Here is a 26,781-nt window from a genome sequence, read left to right as displayed (position 1 = left end):
GCCTCTTTTTCTTTCCCCCTCATGCTGCTCTCGCCGCATCCACGTGAGAGAGGAGGGGAAGGAGGGAGGAGGCAGGGAAGTTGGGAGGAGGAAAGGGAAGAGGATGAGGACTGCTGAACACCACTGCATGGCAATTCTGCTCCATCCCTTTGCCAAAAATCCAGCTTCACCAGTTGTTTCACTGAAGATTTAATTGTACATTTTCATTTTCTTAAAAGCAGGACAAAAAACGAGGGGATGAAAAAATGTAATTTATTATCATGACTATTGTTATTAGGAGTAATACTAGTATAAAACATCATTATTACCATTTGGAAATTTAGAATAGACAATATTAATTTAACAAGTAACTGAGGAAACTAGTAAGTCTGATATCCAATATATAGCTGTAATATGAAGCATTCTCTTGTATATTACATGTTGTATATCTTAGTATAATATAATATACATTGGCTAAAAAGTAAGTGTAAGAAGAATAAGAATAAATAAATAAATATTCATGGCAGAGTTTTTGTGGTAAAATGACACAGTTGCAGATATCCCCATGAAGACACACACAGGCACATACACAGAAACACACAGACACACACAGAAACACACGTGCCTGGACTCAGGGTTTTATTGAGAATCAGATTAAGCTGGTTTGGTGATTTTCTGGTCTAATGAGTCAGGGATAGAAATAAATCTGTTATGTGATGGTTTTGGCTGGGGGAATGGGGAAATCGACTACAGTGTTCCATCACCATTGAGTCAGCGGCGTTCAGTCTCTGGAGGGATCATGCTGATGTGGACCTGTATCATATTGGGTTCAAAAATAATGTCAAAATAACGCATGTGTAAATGTGTCCCACGGTGAGTCCACGTGTTTCTCTCATCGGAAATATGTATATTGACTCATAACCTCACTAGTCATGCAAGCATTTTTGTTGGAGTAAGCCTTTGCTTCAAGGAAATGGTTGATGTCTCATTGTGAAACTTTTTAAGAGCACCCTCAGAAAAGTCCAGTTTCCTGAAAATGTAAGAAATCCTTCGTGTCTTCAGGTATTTGGTTTCATTTGACTCAACCAGATGGAAATCAGAAAGTGTCTGGTAATCCTTAGAGAGAAACACAAGCTGTGTGAGACACAGAGAAATGTAACTATCAGTATATATCTTGTGTTAATCAATAGCAGAGGCCATCACTGGTACCTGTTTTACAAAAGGTAACTAAAAGAACACATTACATTTCATTCGTTTTCCCATGTCGTGCTACCAGTGCTTCTATGTGCCCACAAAATAAGAAGCTTTTATTAAGCAAAACATGTGGATTTTGACTTTCTTTGCCCCATACAAGAAAAAAAAATAATCTGTAAGCTTTTTCTGTTTGAACCCTCTGATGTTGCTTCACCAGTTCAGTAGCCTCATTTCACAGCTTGTTATGTTTGACTTTTTACTGTAAATTCTGAATGTGGTTGTTAATTTTCTGCTTCTGCCTTATGCCTTTGAATAAAAATTCACTGTATTTTTTTTAACAATGCTGATATATAAATACATTGTTTGATATGAACCCTTTTAAAAAATTGAATTACAATTTTAATTTCCAACCTCGGTGCAGTGGATGTGAATCCCTGCTTCAGTAGTTTCTTTTGTAGAAAAATAACAGTTTTTTTTTACCCCACCTGATGATGAAGATGATGATTCATTTTGTTACATCAACATACTTCAGCTGTGTACAGATATGTACCTGCAGTCAGAATATCCACCCAAACTAACCAAATGAAACTGGTTTGAACATGTTTCTTGGATTTTCTTGTTCTAATCTGAATTGATTTCAGATATTTACACTCATATAAAACCAGTCTAATTTGAATGATGTCTAACAGAGCAATATAAACTTCTCCATCTTCTCTTGCGTCTCATCTCTTCTCTCCCCTCACATGACCCTTTTAACGGCCTCTTATTCCTGGTAATGTCGTGCTGACATTGTTTCCCATCAGTGCTGTTTATGCATGAAGGCCACTGTTCCTTCGTCTAATCTGGTCTGTCTGAGCCATTTCACTCTCATGGGGGCGTTATGTCCTCTCTCTGTGAAGGACAATGTTAGAGTGCAAGTGTGTTTCAAACTGTGCATGTGTTTTAGTGTGTGTTCTTCTGTGTAAGCCGGCATTCTGTGTGTGTGTGTGTGTTTTTTTTTTGTTATTGGTGGGTGTACACAGTATGTATGTGTGTCTATGACGCTTACATAATCACGTTTTTCCTAAGTCACCATGAAGGTCTGCATCTGTGGAGTGACTCATGCACTTCTCCTTGCACAGCAACAGCAGAAAAGCTGGACTCCAGTGCCATCTACTGTGCCACTCGTGGCAAAGCACCTCTATAGTACCCCGGTGTGTGAGGGGGCAGTTGTTACCGAAAGGCCACTGGATTGAAATGTCACATCGTGCTAAGAAAATTGGATGTGTTGTGCTTTACTACAATTCTGGAGTTTCAGGGATCATCAGCTGCTTCAGTGGAAATGATGAGCTGACAGCAACAGAATGTGGATCTGTTGAAAAAAAACCTAATGGAGGGAGAGGTCACGCATGGTCACCCAGCTGGAGCAAAAAATTGACCGTGCAGAAGGTCCAACAGTTATTTAAGAGATTAAAGAAAACAGATGTGCGTTATAAAAAGTCTCTAGTGTAACAGGTCCACATTCAATCTGACAAAATCCTGCAAAAAATCCCATCTTCATGAACCCTTTAATGTTCAGTTTATGTTGGCACACAAGTGTTAATTTATATGTAGCCAACAATAACTTGGTCAAATATAGCACTTTCAATTACATCACCTGTAGAGACGGGAATGAGTCAGTTTCCTTGCAGCTCTTGATAATAATGTGCATTCAGTCTTTTAACCTCTTAAGCTTTAGTCTATTTTTTGAATTGGTGTGTGAAAAACCACCCCAATTCAATTAAACCAGTAATAGCTCTATAACTATAAATCTAAATGAACAGTTAATTTTGAATTACAGCACTTCTCCCTGTCACCATCACCAGGCCACAGTAAAATTTGAAAAACTCAAAAACAGAAATTGCTTAAGTCACATTGAAAGTAAAAATTTTCTTTTTGAAGTGAAAACTCACCATGGGCTTTTCTTTGATGGGCTGCGATGGCTGCATGGCCTCCACAAAGTGACCTCCCTCAGTGCAAATCTCCTAAGGTTGCAAGGCCTTTGCCCTCAGTTCTGACCTAAGTTTAGATACAGTGGATTTCTTACAGGAGTTGAGCTTAAAGAAGAGGATGTCTCCCATCTCCCAGCAGAGGGTACCATTGAGCAATGAGTGATTCCTCAAAGTGTTCCATTAGCATGACAAAGCGAAAACGCCCAGCAATGAGCCTAATGCTCTTGTCTACACGGGGGTCATCTGGATCCAGACTGTTGTCCTGCCCAAAGACAAAGAGGAGCAGGTTCTTGGGGTAGAAGGAGTTAATTCCATCTGAGCTGAAATAAAGGTTTGGATCACGGAGGAACTCGGACATCTTATCCTCACCTGGTATGTTCCAGGTGAGAGGAACAACATGACCAAAGTATTGGAAGGTTGACACGCACACACACACACACACACACACACACACACACACACACACACACACACACACACACACACACACCCAGACTCACAATTTGAAAACAATACCAGCCCTGATTTAGTTATGCATCCATCTAGTGTATGCAGCTTTAAAGAGATGAGTCAACAACAAAATGACAAATTTATCATTATCCCTTAAAACACCAGTGAAGTTTGAAGTCAGCTGATATGACTTCACTTTAACCCCCTTAAGGACATTGGAGGGGATCTAACAGCTTTTAGACCCAAAGCATTTTGTTTCATTTAAATCATTTTCTCTTAGATTGATGTGAACTTCTGTCACTATAATAATAAACACATGCTCCTCTGCAAAGTATCGGTAAAACATTGACATCTAGCTTAAGAGTCATAAAAAAATTAGGGAACATAAAAGTTGATGTAATATTTTCACTGCCGTTATCACTCTTGTTTAATGTTACGTGCCAAACACAATAAATATTCATTGCGGAACATCGTCTATACTGAGTTAGTGTATTACATTCAAATGCAAGGAGTAACTTCTTTTTTTTGCCATCACATATTACACGACAATTTGATAAGCGGTGATAATAAATAAATGAATAAATAAATAAAGCTATAATGAAATACTCACAAAACAATAAGATTAATTGACTATAAATTGTTCTGAGGCAACTGAAGTGTTTTGACTTAGATAAAATCTGAAGTTGATCATTTGTCATTATATGGAGCATGAGATAAAATCCTTTTATAATCTTATGAGGGCATTTCTTGGAAAGTCTTCACATTTCTATCATGTTTGGTGTTTCAGAATAAAAAAGCTGAGATGAAACTGCATCTGCTAAAAATGTTCTTTTTTGAAGAGCACAGTGGAGATGCAGGTTAGCACATTTAGAAAGCGACCAAGCGCTGTCACCTCACAGCAACAAGGTTCTGGATTCGAACCCTGGGTCTGGGGCCTTTCTGTGTGGAATTTGCATGTTCTCCCCATGACTGCATGGGTTCCCTCCAGGTACTCTGGCCTCCTCCCACAGTCCAAAGACATGCACGTTAGGTTAATTGGTGACTCTAAATTGCCCATAGGTGTGTGCGTGAATGTGTATGTGGTTGTCTATCTCTATGTGTCAGCCCTGCAATAGTCCAGGGTGTATCCTGCCCTCACCCAATGTTAGCTGGGATTGGCTCCAGCAGCCCCCTGCAACCCAGTTTCAGATAAGCGGTATGAATGAATGAAGAAAGGGACCATGATTTTGATCCTTTGCTAATATTTTGAGATTGAACACAGCCTATAGCTACACTCAGATGTGCAGTATGAAGTGGATTTTAAATCACTGACTGATCCGGGAGAAGCTATGACTCATATTTATCAGATTTTGCAGTTCAAAGTTTTCTCTTGTCTAATGCAGATCAGAAAGAGTTTCATTAATGACTAATCAATTCAGTAAATGTAATATGTAATATATAATCTTGAGAGCAGTTTGATGAGTCTGTAAATAGCATATCAGTCAATCATTTACAAAGGGCTATTAATGATCAACTGTTACTGTGCAAAACAGATTGTAGGTTGACAGTTTTTTCTCTGCTTTTATGAGGGAGAACAATATGAAGTGTCAACAATTTAGGGGTTTTCCAGCTGAAACTGCCAAGTTCATAAACATGTCATTGTGAAAATAATGAAGTAAAATGAGTCTAATTCATTTTCACATGTTGATTTCTTAGCAGCTGCGGTGAAAAGGACATCAGTGTCTATGTTTCAAAGTCAAGGGATGGAGAGCAAAATAATCACTGTGTTGACTATAGCAAGAGCTAACAGTGGCTGTGGGAGGGAGCTCTGGCAAAGGATGGTTCAGAGTTGTCTGCGTCAGTGTTTTTTCTCAGAGGAAGGGAAATTTACCCAAAATGTCCACAGCAGGCTAATGTTTACCTCCTTATGGGGAAACCAACAGCCCGACAAAAGAGGTGTTTGCTTTACCTCAGGCTTGCAGTTTGTGTGAGTGTGTGTGTCTGTTTGGCTGTGTGTGTGTGTGTGTGTGTGTGTGTGTGTGTGTGTGTGTGTGTGTGTGTGTGTTGATGTACATGTATCCAACAGCGTAATTAAAAGTTTCAGTCTTGGACTGAAACTCTCTCTCTCTCTCTCTCTCTCTCTCTCTCTCTACAATTGGACTATTATTCATATTCTCAGCAGCCATGCTTATGGGCAATGACATTATTGATTTTACTGCTTGAAAAGCAGCCACACGTCGCCTTGCCACTTTGCATAACTTTGCAGTGATATAAGTTCATATCACTCCGGTAGCCTATATAAAATATTACCGTCCATTGTCTAAGGGATTAGATAAATCATTTAGATTGAATTTCTTTAAAGAAATCCCTCGGCTGATGATGTGTTAAGAAGTAATGAACGTAGTTTGATGCTGTATCTGTTACAGGCTAAAATCTACACTTGCAGGTATACACACAGGTAAAGCTTTCTATTCACAGTGAAGTCAAACCAACAGATATGAGAAGACTAAAGAAATGAGTGTGTAATGTTTTTTTTAAGTGTAAGATTGCATGAAAAGAGATTAAGTTGTCCTAACACAGAGGCTGCATTCATATGACATAGATTCCACCACTTCATTACAGACACACATGTGAATAGGATTAGTTTTTACAGATGCAAATGAAAATCAAATATAAAAAGTTTGATGCATATATTACATTGTAATGTAACAAGCAAACACAGCAGTTACCAAAAAAAAAACCAAAACAACAACAGTTATAATATGAATTGCCAGCAGCTGAAATTGCTGTTCATGCACTTCTGCATGTGTTCATGTGCAGCTCTACACTGCAGCTGCTGTTATTGTTTTAGGTGTTGCAGTTTGGACTGGTATATGTTGAGAACTACTTTTACTGTGGCTTTACAACTTGATGATATAGGCAGGAGCTGGCTTCATGCTCTGTACATCTTGACAATCTCAGCCAGCCTGGAACAAATAAAGTACATAGCAGGTAATATACGGTTACGACTTATGTCACACAAAAAAAAAATGGCATGGTAATTTAGAGCAAAAATAAATAAAAACTGTGAAATTCTGAAAAAAACCTTTTAACATATTCGCTTTTCAGTCATTCCCTCAAAAGTCCATTCAGCTTTTGTTTCATGTCTCATCACCAGTTAATGATATTCCTCACATGTCCCCACAGCTTAGTGAGCCACAGGTTAGCTCCCAAGTCTGTCAGGTATTGAATTTCTTGGGTCAGCATCTTTCGGCACATCTCCTGATAGGCTATATTTATATTTTTATTCAGGTTGTATCCCATGATGGACTTTTCTCCGATAGGCTGCCATGGCTGCATGGCCTCCTCATGAATGCTTCCAGCTGCGACAGAGTGACCCCCCTCAATGCAAATCTCCACCATCTCTGTGTTCCTCCTCCTGAGCTCTGCGACATCCTTTGCCATACGCTCTCTTCCGTAAGCCTCCACTTTCTCCCAAAAAGTCAGATTCAAATGTTTGTATAACTTCCAGTCAACACCGTTCCACTGCAAGGCCTTTGCCCTCAGTTCTGGGCTCAGTTTAGATACAGTGGATTCCTTACGGGAGTTGAGCTTGAAGAAAAGGACGTCATCCATCTCCCAGCAGAGGGTATCCTTGAGCAGGATGAGTGATTCCTCAAAGTGTTCCATTAGCATGACCAAGTGAAAACGCTCTGCAATGAGCCTGATGCTCTCGTCTACACGGGGGTCATCAGGATCCAGAGTGTTGTCCTGCCCAAAGTCAAAGAAGAGCAGGTTCTTGAGGTAGAAGGAGTTAATTCCATCCGGGCTGAAGTAGAGGTCTGGATTACGGAGGAACTCAGACATCTTATCCTCACCTGGTATGTTCCAGGTGAGAGGAACAACATGACCAAAGTAATGGAAGGATGACTCAAAGAGTTCTGCAGGATCTCTCAGGATCGTGATGTAGAAAGTGTCTCTAGGCATCACTTTGGCCACCTCAGGAGCATTGAAACGCATGTGGTTACACATGATGTTAAAACACATTCCAGGTTTGTAGCCTTGAACGTACGTGTACTGAAAAGGTGAGGGGTAGTAGAAGTCATTTCGGCTGCTGGGGAAGGCAAATTTCAGTTTGTGCTTCTCGCCAAAACGGAAGAGGATGTTGAGGAAGGTGCTGCTTCCAGTTTTATGGGTCTTCATAAACATGATGTCCACTTTAGGAACACAGACGTTATTTTCTTGCTGTGAGTCATTTGTGGATGACTGGGTGCTGTGCTGGCCTGGTTGGGCAGCACATGAGTGAGGCAGTGGAAGCCTAGAAAAAAAGTCAGCAAGTGGAAATTATTGTCACCACAATTTATCAAAACAAATTCCCATTCTACATTGAAAACTATAATGTAATGTGTAATGGTGTTCAGCAGATATGGAGACAATACATGTCTTTGTATACAACAATATTTTTTTGTCTTTTGCCAAAATTCCAAGTTTACAGTGTTTTCCACATATACACTAATTGTAATACAAATGAATACATTGGTTCAAGTCTCAAACATTCAACAAATAAACCAATGATAACTGAGGCCAGGACACTTTGAGGTGAACATCTCATTTGCAGCAGCCAGAAGTCTGTTTAGGACCATGTATGGCTTAGTACTGTCCATAGATAAGCGTCATAAATAAGTATGTGTATTAAATTGTAAAGTGCTAAAGTTCGAGAATAAGGTCTACGAGTGAAAAGGTCAGACGTCTGAACATAAGAAGATTAACAAAACATTTCTAAAAAGGTAATTTTCAGTGTCTGTGATTTCTTCTTACATTTTTACTTAATATCTTTTTCTGAGGATAATTTGCATCTGCAGACCGGACAGAGCTTATGGTGAAGCTTTATTTTACCGGAGCCTTTATCTTCCTAATAACTGCCAATATGTTCTCTAACATTTTCAGCAGTTGCTGTGGGACTGTTATACTATTATAGCAATGCTGTGACAAATTCTTACTCTGGTGGACTGAAGTTAATCCGTAGAGTAGACAGACAGTAGAGCAGAGCCATACTGATGAGGACACAAGCCACAGTGACACGTCTGACCATGAGCTGCCACCACTGCATCTTGTTTTTAGAACATGGTAACGAAGAACTGAAAAAGACAGATACCATCTCTATCACACTTCCCTTCACAAGTATCACATAATGACTAATACTAAATAATAAATAGAATAAGCATTTAATAATGAAAAGATATCCAGTGCCAGGTCAATCCAGCCTCTATAATAACTGAAGCAGTTAACAAGTTAATAAATTAACAGCAAATTTCATTTTCAAGTCACCACTGTTAAAAGTTGTTTGTGTAATTACAAATACTTTCATCTTTTATTTTCTCTCTGTTATTAGACCTGTTGTTTTTAGTCTTTTGTCACCTCAAATCAACAAATCATAAAGACTATCTCTGAAGGTGAAACAAAAGAGCAAAATCTAATTTCACCTTTTCACTGCAACAAATTGCTGTATTCTTCAAACCTTTTTTTTTTTTGAATGTAGCATTTGAGAATAACATTATATCATCAGGTACTTTTCATAAATAAGAGAATTGGTGTGATTATTGAATAAATAGGGCATGTAAACCCTCCCATTAGGTTTATTTGTTCTGCAATGCTACAAATTTGTGGAAACTGAGAGAAATTGAAAGTGAAATAGCTTTTATCATGTTCAATTGATATAGTTAGCTAAATAACACACATGAGAGGCATTCTATTTACATGTTATATTTACTTGGTGAAGATCCATCTATAAAATGACAGAAATAATAATTATTATCAATCACTTTCCAATTTAAAAAGCTGTTATAATCAGCGCAAGGAAGACATGGGCTCTCCTACAGGATTATTTGCATCATTGAGATACTGTCTCCACAGGGATTTGCATTAGCAAATTAGATATTCTTGATCAGTAATTTAATATTTAAAAACTGTGCTTAGTGTTTTTTGTACCCAAAAATCAAAGCTGCCCATTAGTGCACTGTCAAATAAAATCAAAAAAGTTATAGTGATATGTACATGTTAGAAATGTATTGTACATTAAGTGTTTAGGTTATTTTATCAACCAAAATGTTCTTTTCTTTCCTTTTCTTCTTTTCTTTTCTTTTCTTTTTTCTTTTCTTTTCTTGTCGCTGTTTATATCATGTTGTTATGCAGAATACTTCACAGTTTATTGCGTTCACTATCTTCTGCTTGTTTGAACTAACTAAAATTCATTAATCCGTTGTAAACTTCACACAGACTAACTGGGTTATTGTGTATTTCAGTCTTTGTTTAATTTCAACTTTCACAACTTTGTTCAAAAACATTAAGTACGAAACTTTGGCCTGATGCAAAAAGAAAAATGTATCTCGAATATTTAAATCACAAATGACAATGATGATGATCAAATGACGATGAAAACATCACATTCGATTTGGAAAGATGAAGCGTAAACGTACCATGTATGCGGCATGTCTGTTGCTGGTTGTCACGTTGAATGTCTTCCTCAAATGGCTGGGTTTTCAAATCTTATCTTTTTATGGCTTTTTTATGGTTTAACTTATTTGTACCTCGATGGTACTTTGAGCCCAACTTGGTCATCTCCCCAGTAACCATATCAGATTGGATGTAAAAACAGCTGTTGTGCTTTCCCGCAGTATCTCAGCAGAGGCGCTCATCTCCTGGCTCAAGAGAGGTTTACCAAACCAGTGAGCAGTTGAACTCTAAACTCACTACTATGCAAAATGTAAATGACAACCCTCGAACGCAAAAGATGCATTTCTAAACTTTTTTCACTTTTCATTTTTTTGATGAAAACCTTCTGCACCACTATTTAAATTGCTTCTCTGTCTCATTTCATGGCCTCAATGATTCTTGAAACAAAATCCAGTGTTTATGCTTTGGCAATTTTGTCATAGATAGCCTAAATTATTGCTGCATGTTTGACTATGAAATAAATGATACACAAAAGAAGAAAACGTTTCACACAGTCTATTTTATTGCAGACATTACATATGGTATGGTGTGTGTACATTGCAGTCATTACCCCCATTGCAAAATATCTGTTGTTAAGATAAATCTCAAGAGTATTATAGTCCCACACATGAGATTAGATTGACTATAGATACTGTATATACTGTGTATCTCTTGTTAATTTAATTCATTTTTAACCATAGCCTACTATACCTTTAGTAAAGAGGAGAATTATTCTTGATTTGTATTACAGTCAGTGTAAGACTGTTGGTCATTGGATGTTTTCATCCTGTTTTTTTTTTTTTTTTTTTACTTTGGTTTACAAGTACCAGCAGCTGTCACTGAGCTCATTAGAAAAATGGTCGATTTAATTTTACGACACTGCAGATGGTAAAGTGATGTGGTAATTTCTGCAAAGTACTTTGAATCATACAACACCTCCAACTGCTGTTTTGTCCTTCATGAATAAACTGCATGGGTGCAGAAATGTTCATTTGACTTGATTTTCTGTGCAACAGAGAAGACAGTTTCCGTCTATTGAATCTCTGTGCAGTCAGTGTGTTCAGCAGATGTGTAACAGGTGGGTAACAGTGACCTCTTATGAAATAGAGGAGTAATAACATAACATGGGTTTCTGAGACACAAGAATTTTGACAGAAAAAGTTTGGGCTGCCGAGGCCCAGGTCTACAGAGCAAAATCCTTTTAGCTGATAAATTTAGATGTAGTCAGATTAATGAAAGGGCTTAAGATACAAGGAGCTGGTGTTACTGAGTGGTTTCCATCTTTGGAATTGGTCACTGTGTAAGTTTAAACCTAAACAACAAAAACACCAAAATGAAAGTTTTGGGTGGAAAAACCTGCTTGTTGAACTGGATTTGGCAAGACCCAGCTGGTATTTTCTAACTGTGTCCCTGTCACTGAGCATTTTAACACTGTGCATGTTGTCCTATTGCAAAAGCTTCTCCAAATGAAGACTAGAGATGCAGCTTTCTTTTGCTCCAGGCTTGGAAAAACACCACAGGAAATTCACCAGTCTGAACTCCATCACCGGAGCCAAAAGCTGGGGCTGGGGAATTTGTTTGAGTGACATTGTCAGTACTGTAATGGTTTCCTCAAAGTCCCGCTGTGAAAGCTCTGCTGCTCATTAGTCAGCTGTAAAAGAATGTGGTGTTCCAGGCTTGTGGATGAGAACAAACATACTCCTGAAAAAATACACAACGTTTTTGATCTTTTAAACACATTGCTGGATAATTAAGAGCTTCAAAGACTAATCTGTAGCAGACAGGAGCCACAATTATTCTTTATTTTTCAAAAATGATATGACGACGGTGTTTATATGACAGGTCTTTTTAAAATTAAATTCAGTTCTATTTGATGTAAAACTCCAAAGAGAAGAACATTTCTGACAAACAACATCCATCTGTGGTAATAATCCCCATAGAAATTGTGTGGCTAAGGATACCCCCACTGCAGACACTGGCATAGTGTGGTGTTGCCTCTCTCTGCAAAGGGCAGATGATGATATGGGCACCGGATACTTTTAAAAAGATGTTTTAAAAAAAACGTTGTCAGCAGGCGAGAGTCTGTGCTCAAAAGTGATATTTTTATTAACCAAATACTACAAACAAAAAACAAAAATAAATCCCAGGCAATTCAAAGAAAAAGAACTTAAACCATATCAAACAAATTCTAAAATTGCAGCCTCACTACAAGCTGCCACCTGCTCTACGTCTTTCTCTCTCTCTCTGTCTCTGACCCCTGAATAGCTTGCACTTAATCTTCACCTATGTGGAGCATACCATCCTCGCAGGTAAGTATGGGGGTGAGCTAAAATGCTCCTCATTCCAAGCACCCCACCCCACACCACCACTCCCCACACTAAATTCTCCTCGCTGGATCTGACAGCCCACACCTGTTTCCTCTCTCCCTAATTGAGCAGCCAATCAACCCCACTCAGAGAGTCCACTGAAAGCGTCCAACGTAGGCTGACCCTTCCAAAATAAATCACCAAAATATCTTCAAACTTATCTATAAAAAATCAAACCCTGAAGAAAATTAATAGAAACATTTACTCAAAACTCCAACAATGATAATAACAATGATAATGTGGGGGATTAGGGCACAGTGAAAAGGGAATAGAACAACCTTTTCACACATAGCAAATATCAATTTATTGTGCTTTATCGTTATTTTACAACTGACAGTGAACTAATTTCAAATACGAAAACAACACATGTCACTGCTTCATCTGATTGATGCATAATATTGGAAAATGGGGGCTTTTGGGGCCCCTTAGAGTTTGGAAAAGCTGTCAGAGTTTACCTGATTGGTAACATGGTGTTAAAGTGATATGATCATTAATGCACACTAGTGTTTGCATGACATTTTGTGGGGAAAGCAATGGTTTGGGTAATGTCTGGGGAATGGTATTTTGTATTTTATCACTACTGAAGGCAATCTCCAGTACGTTACAGCCATCTTTTTATGGCTCCACAAAAAGCATTCACTTTCCATAAAATATCTCCAAACAGCTTGTGCAGCATAAGTTGTGTTTTATTGATGCACAACTGTCTTGAGGGTCCAACAGACCAATATGTATTTCCTGCACTCTGGTGACCTGCAAACCAACAGCAGTAGACACTGACCAGAGAGATATTCTTTTTGGAGCTTCCTGTCTCTGCATCAGCATTATGTTGTACTGAACAAGAAAATATTGCAGTTAATGCCTACATATAAGGTCCATGTGTTTCCTGATGTGATCGCAGCAATGCAGCAGACTTCACTGGGTGCTCTGGGGAGTGAATGAGGAGATAAAACCGAGGGAGGAGGGGTGATAAAGTCGTATTTGGATGTGGGCTGAAAATCTTACCCCACTAGGCAACAGAAAATGAAAAAGAATCTCCTACTAGTGAACCAACCAACAACTCCAACTTTGCATATGAATAATAAGAATACGAGAAATCATAGCCATGGATTTCATAATAACTACATCTGGAACATGAATTATTCATGAGGTGTGCATCCTATACAGCGACGGCTCTGTGTGTGAGGGAGAGTGAACATTATGGCGTATATGTGTTATCTCCTCGCCTCCTCTTCTATTTTCTCATTAAGCGGATGGGTAAGGAGCAATGATCGAATTTGTATTTTTTGGCAACACTCACTTCTGTACTGATGCTATGTGTTCTCCATAAGATGGACTGTTGGCATTGGGAGAGCGAGAGAAACAAACCGGCTGTTTTTGGTCGAAGGCGCAGCAGTCGTGATGACAGAACGTGGGCCAATGTTTACTCATCTTGGGAATGAAAGACTCCTCTGACTTTGCAGAGGATTTAGAAGTTAGACAAGCATGTCCAAACACACACGCATTCATACAGACAAATAAAGCCTGCTGACTCAATTCCTTCTCCTCCCTGTCTCTCCGTCTGCCACTTTCTCCTTAATTAGTTCGGCTCTCTTGTTCTTCCCATCTCTCTCTGTTAGTTTTTCTCTCCATTCTCTCCCAGCCTGTCCCGCTTTCAAAGCAATATTTTACTTTGCAACAAAAATTCACTTAGTTTCAGCTTGGGAAATTTGAGTGTTCGAACGACTGAGACGAGGAACAAGTTGTGTTTTTCATTTGAAGCTGGAAAGAAATTCATCTCCGCCACTTTGATGCAGACATTTGATTATGGTACTGTTTACTAAGCAGCCAGTGTCTCTTTGTCTTTGTCTCTGCATCACAGAGCAGTGAGATTTATCTGATTGTACTCTCTTATTGCTGAGTTTATCTTGTATGTTCAGGGTGACTGGCCTGCTGTGTCCACACAGAGCCCATCCATCTTTCATTCATTGATATCTTTCTACTTTTAAGACCACTCCGGGTATTCTTTCTATCAATGGTTCTATCTGTGGTTTTATCTCTCAATCACTTGGTGGAAATTATTGTTATGCTTTCAGGAATTGCTTTGGTTATCTGTCCCTGATGTCAGAGCTGATTCTGGCAAAAGTGCCTTTATGGAGTGAACTTGTGAGTTTAAAATGATAAAGAGGGAACGTCTGGATGATTCGGTCATAGGTTTTGAACCCACTGGTGTTAATCTGGTGGGATATCGCTCAGATTCTCTTTCTTAAGCTTATCCTTTTTGATGTGTTTGAACACCATTTTTGTGCACTCACTTTTTTTTGTCCTGTTCAGGGACTTAAAGATAACTGCACAATAAAATCGAGTCAATTGGAAATTTGATCAATATCAAATTCACATGGACTTGTTTTCCACTAATCTGAAGTCAGTCAGAATAAAGTGCCTCCTGCAAACCTTGTTGAAAATAAATGAATTTCGACTGAAATATCATCTCACTTCGCTGGATTCAAACTTTTATTTCATATTCAGATATACAGACAAATAAATCACTTTATTTGACAAGCTTATATTTAATGTATATCTATATTCTGCATCTTCTGCACATGCTTCACTGTCCCACTGGGAGGATGCACCTCTGTCCTTTCCATTCCTTCTCATTTACGGGAGCACTCTACCACTCAAGCGGTGCATTCTTCCCAGGAGAACTATCAGCGAACAGCGACGGCCCACCGTCTGTACATTAATTCCCTATTTTCTGATAATACTATTGATTCACAGCAGTAAATCAACAATTATGCACAGCGGTTGATGCAGGTCAGTGTTTTTCAGAAGCCTCCTTAGAGTGCTTTCCTTCATTTGGTGCATCTTGCGTGTTATGACCACTTTCAGGTTGCTTACTAAGTGATTCTAGCTGCAAATGAAATGTGTGTGTTTATGTAAGTCTAGAAGTTCAGGTGTAGCACCTGAGTCTCTGGTTTTCACATTTGGAAATTTTGAATTCTGATTGGGAAAATTGTGCTTCTCAAACTAAAACAGATATAACAGACTGTTGAAAAAAGTGACAACAGCTTTTGTTGTGGTAATTATAAGGCTCATTACTTGAAGTTTGTGATGATTTTTCATTAACTTCTTTTAGAGAAGCATTTTGGAGTTTATGTGCCCATGCAGCCAAAACATATGTTTCTTGCTGCAAGGCAACCCTGTCAAACAAATCGAACAATGATGGCAAACACCGGCTGGATTGTGTTTGGAGGTAACGTTTTGTGTGAATGCAATCTTATACTCATGTACTGCACCAGCCTTACAATGAGGCGGCTGAGGGGGGGTAGTGATCTTACAAGCTGCAGCACTTGAGTCTGTGGTTTGCACCCTCACTCTCATCAGTAGCTTCGACAGAAGAAGTGCATTGGATGCTGTTTGGAAAGATTGTGTTTTCTTTTGAATGACAAGCATTGTATCTTGTGCATTTTAGACTTTTTTTGTGTTAAACTGAGACTACATTTTTTCCACAGCATTAACCAGGTGCTGCCAGAGACTAAGGAGAGCCATAGCATAGTGGAAAAGGGGCTATAAGAAGGTTTAGAATGATGTAGTCACTGCAAGTGGATATTGTTTTGCAAAATCTGATATTTAGTTGGAAAACAAGTGGAATACCTTCTCAGTGAACATCTTACATCTTACTTCTCAGTGACACAAAAGCAATTGTTAGGGTTTCATAGTTCTTTCACAATGAGTGCAGAAAATGCTGCCAGAAATAGCAGTAAGAGAAATTAAATACTCAGGTAATAACTGATCATGTCTTAGGCCAAAGTAGGACAGCGCAAATTTATTAATATTATGTACAAGCAATCAATAACATACTTCTCAAGACAAATATGTGCTGAATTTCCATTTAATTTTCATTTCATTGGTCGCTGATTTTCATTGATGAGTTGTTATTCATTTTACTGAAAAAATGGGATCTTCAGGTAAAAATGTAAAGGTCTGGACCCATATAGATGATTATTTCAAGCAAGAAAGTAACCTGTCTTAATCAGTCAAAACTTTTGAGAGTTCTGAAGTTCAAACTGAATTAGAGCAAATGAAATGAGTAAGTAGAAGATTAAATGACACAAATATCATTATCACCATCATCATCATTGACTTTCAGACATGATTTGGGAGGACCTAAAATATTCATAGCATTCAAATGGGCTGTGTGCGCACACTCTCTCTCTCACACACACACACACACACATACATACTTGTACTTCTATCTTTGTGAGGACACTCATTGACATAATGCATTCCCTAGCCCCTTACCCTAACCTTAACCATCACAACTGAGTGCCTAACCCTGACACTGACCCTAACCTTAACCTAAACCTAATTCTAACCACAAATCTAAAACCAAGTCTTAACCCTCAAAATGTGATTTGAAGGTGTCTCAAAAAGTGAGGACCGGCCAAAATGTCCTCACTTTCCCAAAATGTCCTCACTCTGTTAGGATGCACCTTTTGGTCCTTACTATGTAGCAAGTACAAGTACACACACACACACACCTGTGTACTGTTCTGTGTGCTTGAAATGCAGTGACATCCATGGGGAAGCCAGGAAAAATGTATCTGTCCTACATTCAACCATGGACACACACGCACACACACACACACACGCACACACACACACACACACACACGCACACACACACACACACACACACACACACACACACACATCTCCATGACATTACATTAGGACATTACATTGACTTACATTCATTTTCTAGAGACTCTAACCTCAACCTTAACTACTACTTGCAGTAACTTTAACGCAACTGGGCCCACAATTTAAAGACCATCTATTCCATTCTAAACCTAAACCCCAACCCTAAAACAAGTCTTGACCTAGAATGTTGGTCCCCAGTTGTCTTCGGGCTACCAGATTTTAGACCCCACAAATATAGTCAAACAAGTCTACACACACACACACACACACGCACACACAGCAGGTTAACAGCTGCTGAACATGGGACTGTTTAATATTTCAGGGGGAACACATTCTCTCACCAGCCTCCCTCCCCTGCCAGCGTATTGGGAGGTGTTATGGCAAAAACGCACATCCATGACTTATTAATGCCACAGAGAAGGATGTCGAATGATTAACGATGGAGGGAAATAATAAGAATTTGTGCTCATTATGAAGTGAAAAATTGTAAATGGTGAAATATGTGTGTTTGTTTTGGTGTGCTCATTAAGATTGAGTTTAATTTAGAAGTTTTTGATGAGGTAACTCAGGTCTCCAAGTTTCTTCAAAGAACAGCTATAAACTTCACTCAGGATTTCAGGCTCTCACACATATTTTATCTCCTGTGTCTCTTTGTTTTTTATGTACAATTTCCACAGACTGTTCTTGCTTCATTTGCCATCTGTGTTTAAAGCTGTTCTATTCATTTAGGACAAACAAAGCCAGGTGTGATTAAGAGAAAGTTTTGAATAGTTTCCTTAACTTTTTATTTGTCCCGACATTAAACTTCCATGACCTTGCGGAGCTGTTTCAGAGTCCTTCCTTGGTCACAGGATGGTCTTTGTTCCTGATTTTGTTAAAGCTGACTCCCAGCAGAGATGGCACAGCGCTGCAGTGTAAGCACAGTGGCCTTGCAGCAAAAAGGCCTTGCATTTGAATCTAGGACTCTCTTCCATGTGCTCCTGCAGCATATCCATGCTCATTCAATCTGATCCAGGATCAGCCTTGATGGCTTTATACAGGTGAAGCTTTTGTTATTTTCACCACACCTTATCTAACGCTGGGATTATGCACAGTGTTTTGCAAGTTCACACTTAAATTCACACAGATTAAAACTGAGCGCAAACAGAACTCAGTAGGTGCCGTAGCTGGGTGCACAGCGCGCGTACAGAGTTGCTGCCACCAACAGCAATACCTGATCCCCACTGCCGACCTTCCATGAAGCGTCAGATACTGTCCCTGCCGTGTTTGAATGACTAACACTAGCCATACTGGACGCATGCCAGGTGCCATAATTCTTCTTCTGAGGTTTTTTGGCAGTTGGCAGACAGCTGTTAGTTGCATTAGCGTTACCTTCTGGTGCGTTAACTCTCGCAAGAGTTAATTATGCTAATGTTCACGTTCATTAGGTGCAAACTGATTAGTTTCCCAAAAACTTGAGCACATTCAATGAACATGCTCATTTTGCATGTTTGTGCACAACACTTTAGTTAATTAAGACCATGGGAGGATTCAACTGTTTGGGGCCCTTGCACAAAAAAAAATGCTGTTGGCCTTTGTTGCCTCTAAGTTCTCTAAGCAAGTACAGTGCACACAGCACAGAACAGATGGCAGCTTTATTATATTTTACACAGAGATCAAGAAACCAAACATTACTTCTGTACTGGTACACTGCCTGCCTCAGGTTTTTTTTGTATGGCAGCAAGTTTATGGTGACTTTGAAACAAACTTTATTTGGAAAAACACGTAAACAACATAAACTAAAATAATAAAGCTGTCAGAACTACATTTGGATATTAAACTCCTCCACAAAACACAAGACTAATAACAATGCAGGACCCAGTTGATATTGTGGCTTAGCAGTGAACATTTTGCAAGAAAAGAAACGACATAATCTAATTACCAAAAGTGCAATTGACCCACAGTGAACCTGGAGCTTTGGGCCCTTGGCTATTTGTCTGCTGTAATTTAGCCTGTAACCTAGCCTTGATAGAGACCCACTTCTCTACCCATTCAACTTCATTTTCCAGCAGGTGCATCATCATAGCCTCAGAACAAGGCTATGATGACAATAAGATGTTTGCCCACACAGAATAGTGTTCAGCCTTTAGTAGAGATGCCTGTCAGCTCTGCCAAAATGCCATTTGCCACATCAAATATAAATGTATTCAAGAACGTTTGATGATATATTCTGGTGGTATTCTTTATTTTTTGTGCTATATTTAACATAGGACTATCTTGTATCTTGTATTTTAAACAGCTTTGTTTTTTGTTTTTTTTAATTGCTTGGGATGCTGTTGGTGTCACAGCTGAAGCAAGGAACAAAGGGAGAGGACCCAAAAGCAGACTCGCACAGAGGCAGGTAGCTGCAAGAACGGAACTTTTAATAACCAAAGAAAGAAGAAAACCAGGCTTACAGGCAGACGCTGACAAGCAAGCAGGCAGGAACACAGGCAGGTAGAAAAAGATGCTGGAAAACACACTAAAACAGAGGCTGGAACATAAGCACATGATACGACAAGGGACAAAACGAGTGAACTGGGAAATGTAGTCCAAGGTTGATTAGTAAATGAGGTGCAGATGGCGAGTGCTCAGGTGAGTGGAGGGCACGTCCCCGAACAAATTTTTTTACCCAGAATACAGTGGAGATGAAATACTGAAGGACACGACAAGAGCAAGTACAAAGATGGAGGACAGGATTAGCTGTATTATACAAGTGATGTGAATTTCTCTCTAAATATGATATTTTGAAAGTGAGAATGTAGATGACAAAATGCTGGTTTCACAAAGTCAGACAGAAACAGAATGCAATGACTTTCTAATCATGTAAACCCATATTTAACTGAAAATGGAACAAACACAACATATCAAATGATGAAATGCTGAACTTTTATTGTTTTATAATCTTAATCTTATGTGATTTTACACAGTGTCCCGACATTTTTGGAAACAGGTTTGTACAAAGTAGTCTAGTTCTTGATTTTCTTGATTTATATTTATTTCTTCCCTTTTCGCTTTCCTCTTTCTGTCTGCCCCCTCAACCTTCACTGCTCTCTTTGTGTTTTTCCATTCTGATTCTCTTTTTATTTCACTTTCCACATTTCTCATTTCATCTTTTCCTCTGACCATTTTCTTCTACATCTTCTGTGTGTCTTCCTCTCACTCCTGCTCACGTATTCTCTCAGCATCCTTCTCTGTCTCTGCTTTATCTTCCATCGCCTCCTCCTTCTCTTCCATATTTTCATCTTACTTCTCCTTTACATACACAATATAGAGCACCTCCCTCCTCTTCTCATCTCCTGAACCCCCCCCCGTTATCTTCCCCCTTCTCCTTCCTGCTATCTATCCCTTCTTCTCTCTTCTCCTTCACGCTAATTCTTTCTTCACATCTCTCTCTCTCTCTCTCTCTCTCTTCTAATTCTCTTATAGTCCAGATTGATGGTATTTATAACACTGTTTGTCTTGATATCTATCAAATGTCCAAAGGCTTTGCTTGGACTTTCACCCTTAATACTCTCGCAACCAAAAGAAATCTTTCAATATTTATGAATAAATAAATGAATAAATAAATGTGTTTTTCTTACCGGTAGATAAAGCAGAAGCCCCCTGCCAGCTTCTCTTCCTTTTCCTACGAATCCAGATGACACAACTTGGATGCCTCTTCTGGATTTGAGAGGTTCGTGCTTTGAAGACATATGTATACTGCCCTGTGTAAGTGTGTATGTGTCTGCATCTGTGTGTGGCAGTACATAATTAAATACAATGCATTAGTAGTACCAGCAACACTGTAAAAAGAGCTCTGCTTAACCCATTCATTTAAATGGAGCTAATTAGAGGAGCTGTCTGGGGAGAAGTCCCTCACTGGGCCATCTGTATATGTGTGTGTGTGTGTGTGTGTGTGTGTGTGTGTGTGTGTGTGTGTATAGCAGGTTTTTCATAAGATAAATGAATGCTGCTTAACAGTGCAGTAAATACAGAGGTCTCACAAGGGTATTACCACCCTCGCTCTCTATATTTTCTGTGTAACTCGCTCGCTCTCTAACACACTCTCTCACTTATTAATCCTTTAACTCTCGCTCACCCTTGTACTCCAGCGCACCTGATGGTCTCAGAGAGATAAATTCAAGCATTTCAGTCCTTTTTAATACAAAACTAATTACGGTAATTTATCATTGAATTAGCTGATGAAAATCCAGGAACTAAGAACGAGCAGAATACAAACACAGGACAACAGGAAATGAATGACTAGTCCTGAAGTCCAACGGTGTGTATTAATGCAGATACTGCAGATACTTTCTCTTAATCTAAGAGCAGCCATGAGGCACAGAAGTAGTTACTGCATAGTGGAAAAATAAGACCCTTGATAACTGTTCTGAAGAGGTAATATTTTTTAAAGCCATGATTTATCTTAGTATTTTTTATCACTTTTTTCATCTTATGACCTGAATATACTTTGCATTTTTTTAGTTAATCTCCCCTCTTATCTCTTTGCGACTGCCTCTTATTGTTTTTTTGCAGAGCTGTACTTTTTTCCCTTTATCTAATATCACCTTTCTCTCTCTGTCCGTGTCTCCTCTTTGGTCTGTTTGGCCAGGATATCATCATTTATATACCATCATCATCCATCATGGTGCTGTAGGAGAGTGGCACATATGCATGTTCCAATAAAGATACAGTAAAAAGAAATAAAAAAAACAAACCAAAAAAAAAAAAGCAATTTCAGGCAATGTTGATTATAAGAAGTTAGATGTTTACAAAGTCAGTGAAACTTTACTGGCAGGACAAACAGAAATGAAATGATGAATCAGTCAGTCATGATACAGTAAGTACGTGGATTCATTTTAGCTGCCGTCTTTGACAAAGGATTGTGTGAAAATAAACAGCAGCATCAAGATAAAGTGAATCTCTGAAGACAGGTGGAGTGAAAGGAAAAAAAAGGAGAGGGCAATCAAGATGAGGAAAATGTGACTTTATTCTTCAATCAAAGTGGCAGGCAGTTCGTTTTTTAACACAGGGAACAATTTCAACTCAATTTAGTTTCCCATTAAAAATGTAATTGAACTACCAGATGAGAAAGTGATTCAATCAAAACTTCAAAATCAAAACTAAAATGATATGAAAGACATTATAGCCTGTTCTTAGGGGTATGGAGACCGTCGGAGTGTTTCATATTACCCATAGCTAGACATCATTTTCATACCAATCCAAGCACCCTGACTCAGTCTCTCCCAGATAATTTGTCATCATTTTCAGATTTTCATTGTTATGTAATGACAGGTGCATGACAGGCAAATGATACTGTATGGCCCATGAGAGTAAAATTGGCTGAGCAGAGAGAAATATCCTTGGTAACCTTTTTAAAAAAGGTTTGTAAAGCTCAGGTTTCAGCTCTCAGTTGTTTCCTCAAGCTCATTAGAAGTTACAGAGCTTGCTTCCTGTCACATGTTCACACCTGAGTGCTGCAGTCACTACTGTATGCAGCTCGCGATAATCAGCTCTACGGAAGTTGCTCAGGAAGGTTGCCCCTCTAAAGGTGCAATCTGTAATTTTCCTTCATACACAGTGACTCTGATTTGTCAGTGAGTTCTTGCTGCCAATCAGTGCCAGTCACTCGTGTGTTCATGTCTGAACAGGTGCAAGCTGTGAAGCTCTATATTTTCTGAAAATACTAAAATCTCCCATAAACTAACAAATGTCTGCTCTAGACTTTGGTTTGTCTCTTCAAAACGGGAGTAAATGTGTGCAGACCTTCAAAATCCCTTATCACATTAGAAATACTTCCTCTAGTTTAACATAAACATTTATACAGAACAGTAATTCTTATCATTACCCCTACATTTGACTAATATTTATCTTCTAACACATCTTCAAAACTGAGGGTAAGAGGATGTTAAACTTGATGACTCACATGTAACGCTGGGAACACGTTGCCTGTAGTGTGTGTGTGCGTCGGTGTGTGCCGTCGCTCACCTGCTGTGGATAAGCACACGTGTGTGTTCATGCCGACTGTGTGTCTGCTGCATTTCTGCTCAGATTTTTTTTCATTATAAATTAATTTTTTATTTATTTATGACAGAAAATGTCCCTTAAATTCCACTGTGTCCACAGCAGCTGCTAAATTGGTTAAAATATATATTTATATTTTTTTCCAGGTCTATGACATGTACAGATTCAGCCCAGACATAGACAACAGTGTGTCAGTTTTATGTAATGTTGCTGGTATGATGTCAGTTGGTCTTTTCCCAGTTTAAATTTGCTGTTTTGCGTTTATACTTCTGGCCTGACACTGAAAACTCTCCTAGCACTACCAATGGCCTATCTGGCCCTGATTGTTAGCCGCAGTAATGAAATGAATGGGAGAGAGATCTGGAGGCGCACATGCAACAATGGTCTCCAGTTGGATGCAAACTGGGAAATGAATTCATGAAACTTTGAATGTGAGACGTGTCAGGTTCAGCCGCAGTATAGCATAAATAAATAAAATAAATGGAGTGGAAGTCATCTGCAAGCGCTGCCAGAGTTTCCAACAGCTGCCTCTAGATGTTACTAAAGAGACATATTTTACAAACAGCACCTTTAGCTTCCACACCAACATCTCAGCCTGTCCTATGATTTGAACTTGTGACCTTCTGATCACAAGCCGGCTTTTCCAATCTCCAGACTGCAAACAACCCAGTCTGTCCCTCGCTGTGAGCCGCAGGTATAGTGTAGTGTGTGGAAGTGAATTGATTGTAACAACATGAGACAGCCCCTGGTGGACTCAGTGCTCAGAAAGATAAAGCAGACAGAGCTGGACGGCGGCTTGCAGCAAGCATTTCTTGAACCTTACTTTGATTTTATTCGGAAAATACAGGGAGATATATGTGCAGGGAATCCAGCCAGACCCACTTATGTTGCATTCATTTCTGTTCAGTGCTGCTATTACAAGCAGAGAGCAGGAGTGGAGCCTCAGTGTGTAACCATGACTTTGCAGTTATGCTAAAATAGACTGTTATGTAAAAACACACTCATCTAATCAGCCTAAATCACAAAGTGGGCCTGCACACAGAAATAAAGCATCCCAGTTCCGCTAATTGAGACACTGCAGAGTCAACCTATTTGCCCGAATGAAATTCTGATATCAAGCATGGTCATTAACAGGGAATTGTCTTTACACACAAAGAGTGATGAAATGAAACAGTTTCTAAAGCAGCAAGACATTTAATATACACCATCTTTTCAGTGATGACCTTCAAAACTTAGCGCGGCTGTAATGCCTCCTTTGTTTAGTAATATCAAGCTCAGAGTGTAAAAGGCAGACAGTTAGATAAAAGTGTGGAATGGAAAGTCGTGTTTTTCCAGATTTCATTATGAGTAAGCTGAGGAGACCGGGTGGGGGGGGGGGGGGGGGGGGGGGGGGGGGGGGGTAAATGTCTGCCTCTGCCCATCACTCATCCCCTGCCGTGTGTGTGTACCCCTGTGTGTCTTGTCCATTAGTCACTGAAAGCTTCCTTAACGAAGTGCTCTTAATTGCTGAACTCATTTAGGAGTTACTTTTCCCCCTCTACCTCCCCCACAACCAAACTGCCCCATCTCTCTTCTCTCTTCTTCTCTTTTCTTCTCTTCTCTTTTTCTCACATTTTACTTTTCCTTTGTTGTTCTGTAAATCTGTCGTCTTTTATTGATCTCTCTCTCCCCTCATTTATCAATGTCTAAAATTTTTGTTCATTTTCAGTCTTTTCTTCCTGTTTTGTTCCATAGTGTCCCGAGGCATCGATCCACAGGAGGAGTAGAAAATGTATGTTTGGTCTAAATTACAGTGTGTGTGTACGGTCTGTGCGACATGTTGGGCAGTAACACAGGCTTCAACACTTTTGTGTGTTGTGGTTGTGCGGTTCATTGCAGAGACTGGTACAAGATTTGTTTGCTTGGTGCAGGAGCTGAAGATGTGGGGAGGCAGTCAGAGGACAAATGCGACTCCTGGTAACTCGAAAGTGTCTTATGTACACAAAGAATCTTTTTAGCTGTCTCAGACATGTTCAACATTAAAGGTGCCCTGTGGAGTTTTCTTGTAAACAAACAAAAGTTTTGGTTACATTCAGTGTTACTCACCAGAACACACTGGGCTCTATTTTAAAGATCTAAAGGACACAGTCTAAAGTGCATGGTGCAAGTACATTTAGTGCGTGTTCATGTCACTTCTGCTATTTTAATGGTGGGAAAAATGGTCGCTGCGCCAGATGCATGGCTCAGAAGGGTTGTACTTCATGTCTTAATTGTTCATGGGAATGTTTTGGGCGAAACATCCAGTAAACCATCAAAAGCCAGGCGTGCTTACACCTGGGCGGATTACTATTATAATGTCGTTATGTTTCTCACAGACTTAGATACTATATGAGGTCAGTTGATCACATATTGTAACTGACCAGTGAGCTCAGTCCTGGCACACGTGTGCAGCAGCGCTGCAAAGAAGGGCTGAGCGAATCAACGCTCTGCACACAGCTCTACAGTGTAACAGCAAATCAACAAATCACAACGTTAGAAATATTTTATGTTATATGATGAGAAGTTTGAATAAATCTTAAGTTCATCATGAAACTGTGGTGGACAACTTCAGGTGATGAATGGGGAACCCTGTGGAGGATTTACCAGGTATTAAGAAAAAAAATATTTCTCTTCTCATCCAGTAGACATCCATGATGCTTGGCAGTGTTGTACAACCCACAATGTGTCACAAAGAAATAGCAATGTTCCACCTGACTTTCCCCAATATCTAAGTGCATTTTCAGCTCACCCTGACTGTGCATAACAGGCATGTTGTGCGACCGACCACAGGCCTATTACTCTCTTAACAATTCACCCTTAAAATAACAGTGAAACACTGCACCACTGACTTAAGACCGCGTTTTTGTTGGTCAATAGAACAATCACTTCCTGCTGCTTCAAGATAGCAATGCGCCTGACCATACCTCATTTTAACACCAACATGCCCACGGGTGCTCAGATGGGGTGTATTTGTTACTTAAACAACATGGGCGCCGGATGGGAAAATGAAAACTGAACCAGTCTGAAACTAGCTGCTTTGCACTGGGTGTAAAACAGGGCCCATCGTGTGTATTCTTCTAACAAACAAAATGCGGGCACACTCATAAAAAAACATTACCAGTGCCACTGATGTCCTTTGGTGCGTTAGTGCTCCTGGCTGCTGTGTCGCCTGTTGTTAGAGCCACCTGGGGCCAAGTGTGAATGGTTGTTGATTCTCCTGGGAAGGGCTGAAAGGACAGCATTAGAAGTAGGGGATAAGAGGTGTCATAGGCTTCCTCCTCTGTTGAGGGACGGTTTCTATACTTTGACATAGATGGCCTTCCTCACTCCTCTTTCAAACCACCTGTCCTGTCTGTCTAAATTATGAACATGGTTGTCATCACAGGAATGTATATCTTATCCTTCAGGTGTAGGTACACTGTTGGGTCTAGGCCTGAGGAGTCGGCCCTCCTGTGTTGCTGGGTTTGAAAAAAATAAATAAAATGGGAATGCAGTGTTTGTTGACAACCCTCCTGAAGTTCTCAGATACTTCTGACATGTGAAGAATGACACAGTTGTTGCATTTCTTCTTTTCTTCACCACTAGCAGTGTTTCTGTTATACTTGGATCTTGTGGCTGATTTCGTAAAGGTCTGATTTCACAAATGTATG

At 39.4% G+C, this 26,781-nt stretch overlaps 1 protein-coding gene across 1 annotated transcript; it reads right to left on the bottom strand.

The window, feature by feature from the left end:
- Window positions 1-6,087: 6,087 nt before the first annotated feature.
- Window positions 6,088-10,086, bottom strand: LOC139637123 (galactosylceramide sulfotransferase-like). Its single transcript, XM_071505673.1, has 3 exons — window positions 10,028-10,086; window positions 8,552-8,689; window positions 6,088-7,869 (listed from the first exon to the last, which is right to left on the bottom strand). Exons 1-3 carry the CDS (start codon window positions 10,039-10,041, stop codon window positions 6,723-6,725), a joined length of 1,299 nt encoding a protein of 432 aa, XP_071361774.1. The 5' UTR covers window positions 10,042-10,086; the 3' UTR covers window positions 6,088-6,722.
- Window positions 10,087-26,781: the final 16,695 nt, after the last annotated feature.

This window comes from Trachinotus anak, unplaced genomic scaffold (assembly GCF_046630095.1).
Source record: "Trachinotus anak isolate AG129_WGS33_773 ecotype Australia unplaced genomic scaffold, CSIRO_AGI_Tana_v1 ptg000019l, whole genome shotgun sequence".
Taxonomy (NCBI): domain Eukaryota; kingdom Metazoa; phylum Chordata; class Actinopteri; order Carangiformes; family Carangidae; genus Trachinotus; species Trachinotus anak.
Note: the sequence above shows the minus strand (reverse complement) of the source record. Positions and strands in the feature narration are given on the sequence as shown.

Excerpts from the sequence above, each read along its gene's own strand:
- LOC139637123 (XM_071505673.1), bottom strand. Across the intron at positions 7,870-8,551 it reads ATTAACTTCAGTCCACCAGA|GCTTCCACTGCCTCACTCAT; the intron begins GTAAGAATTTGT and ends CTTTTTTTCTAG.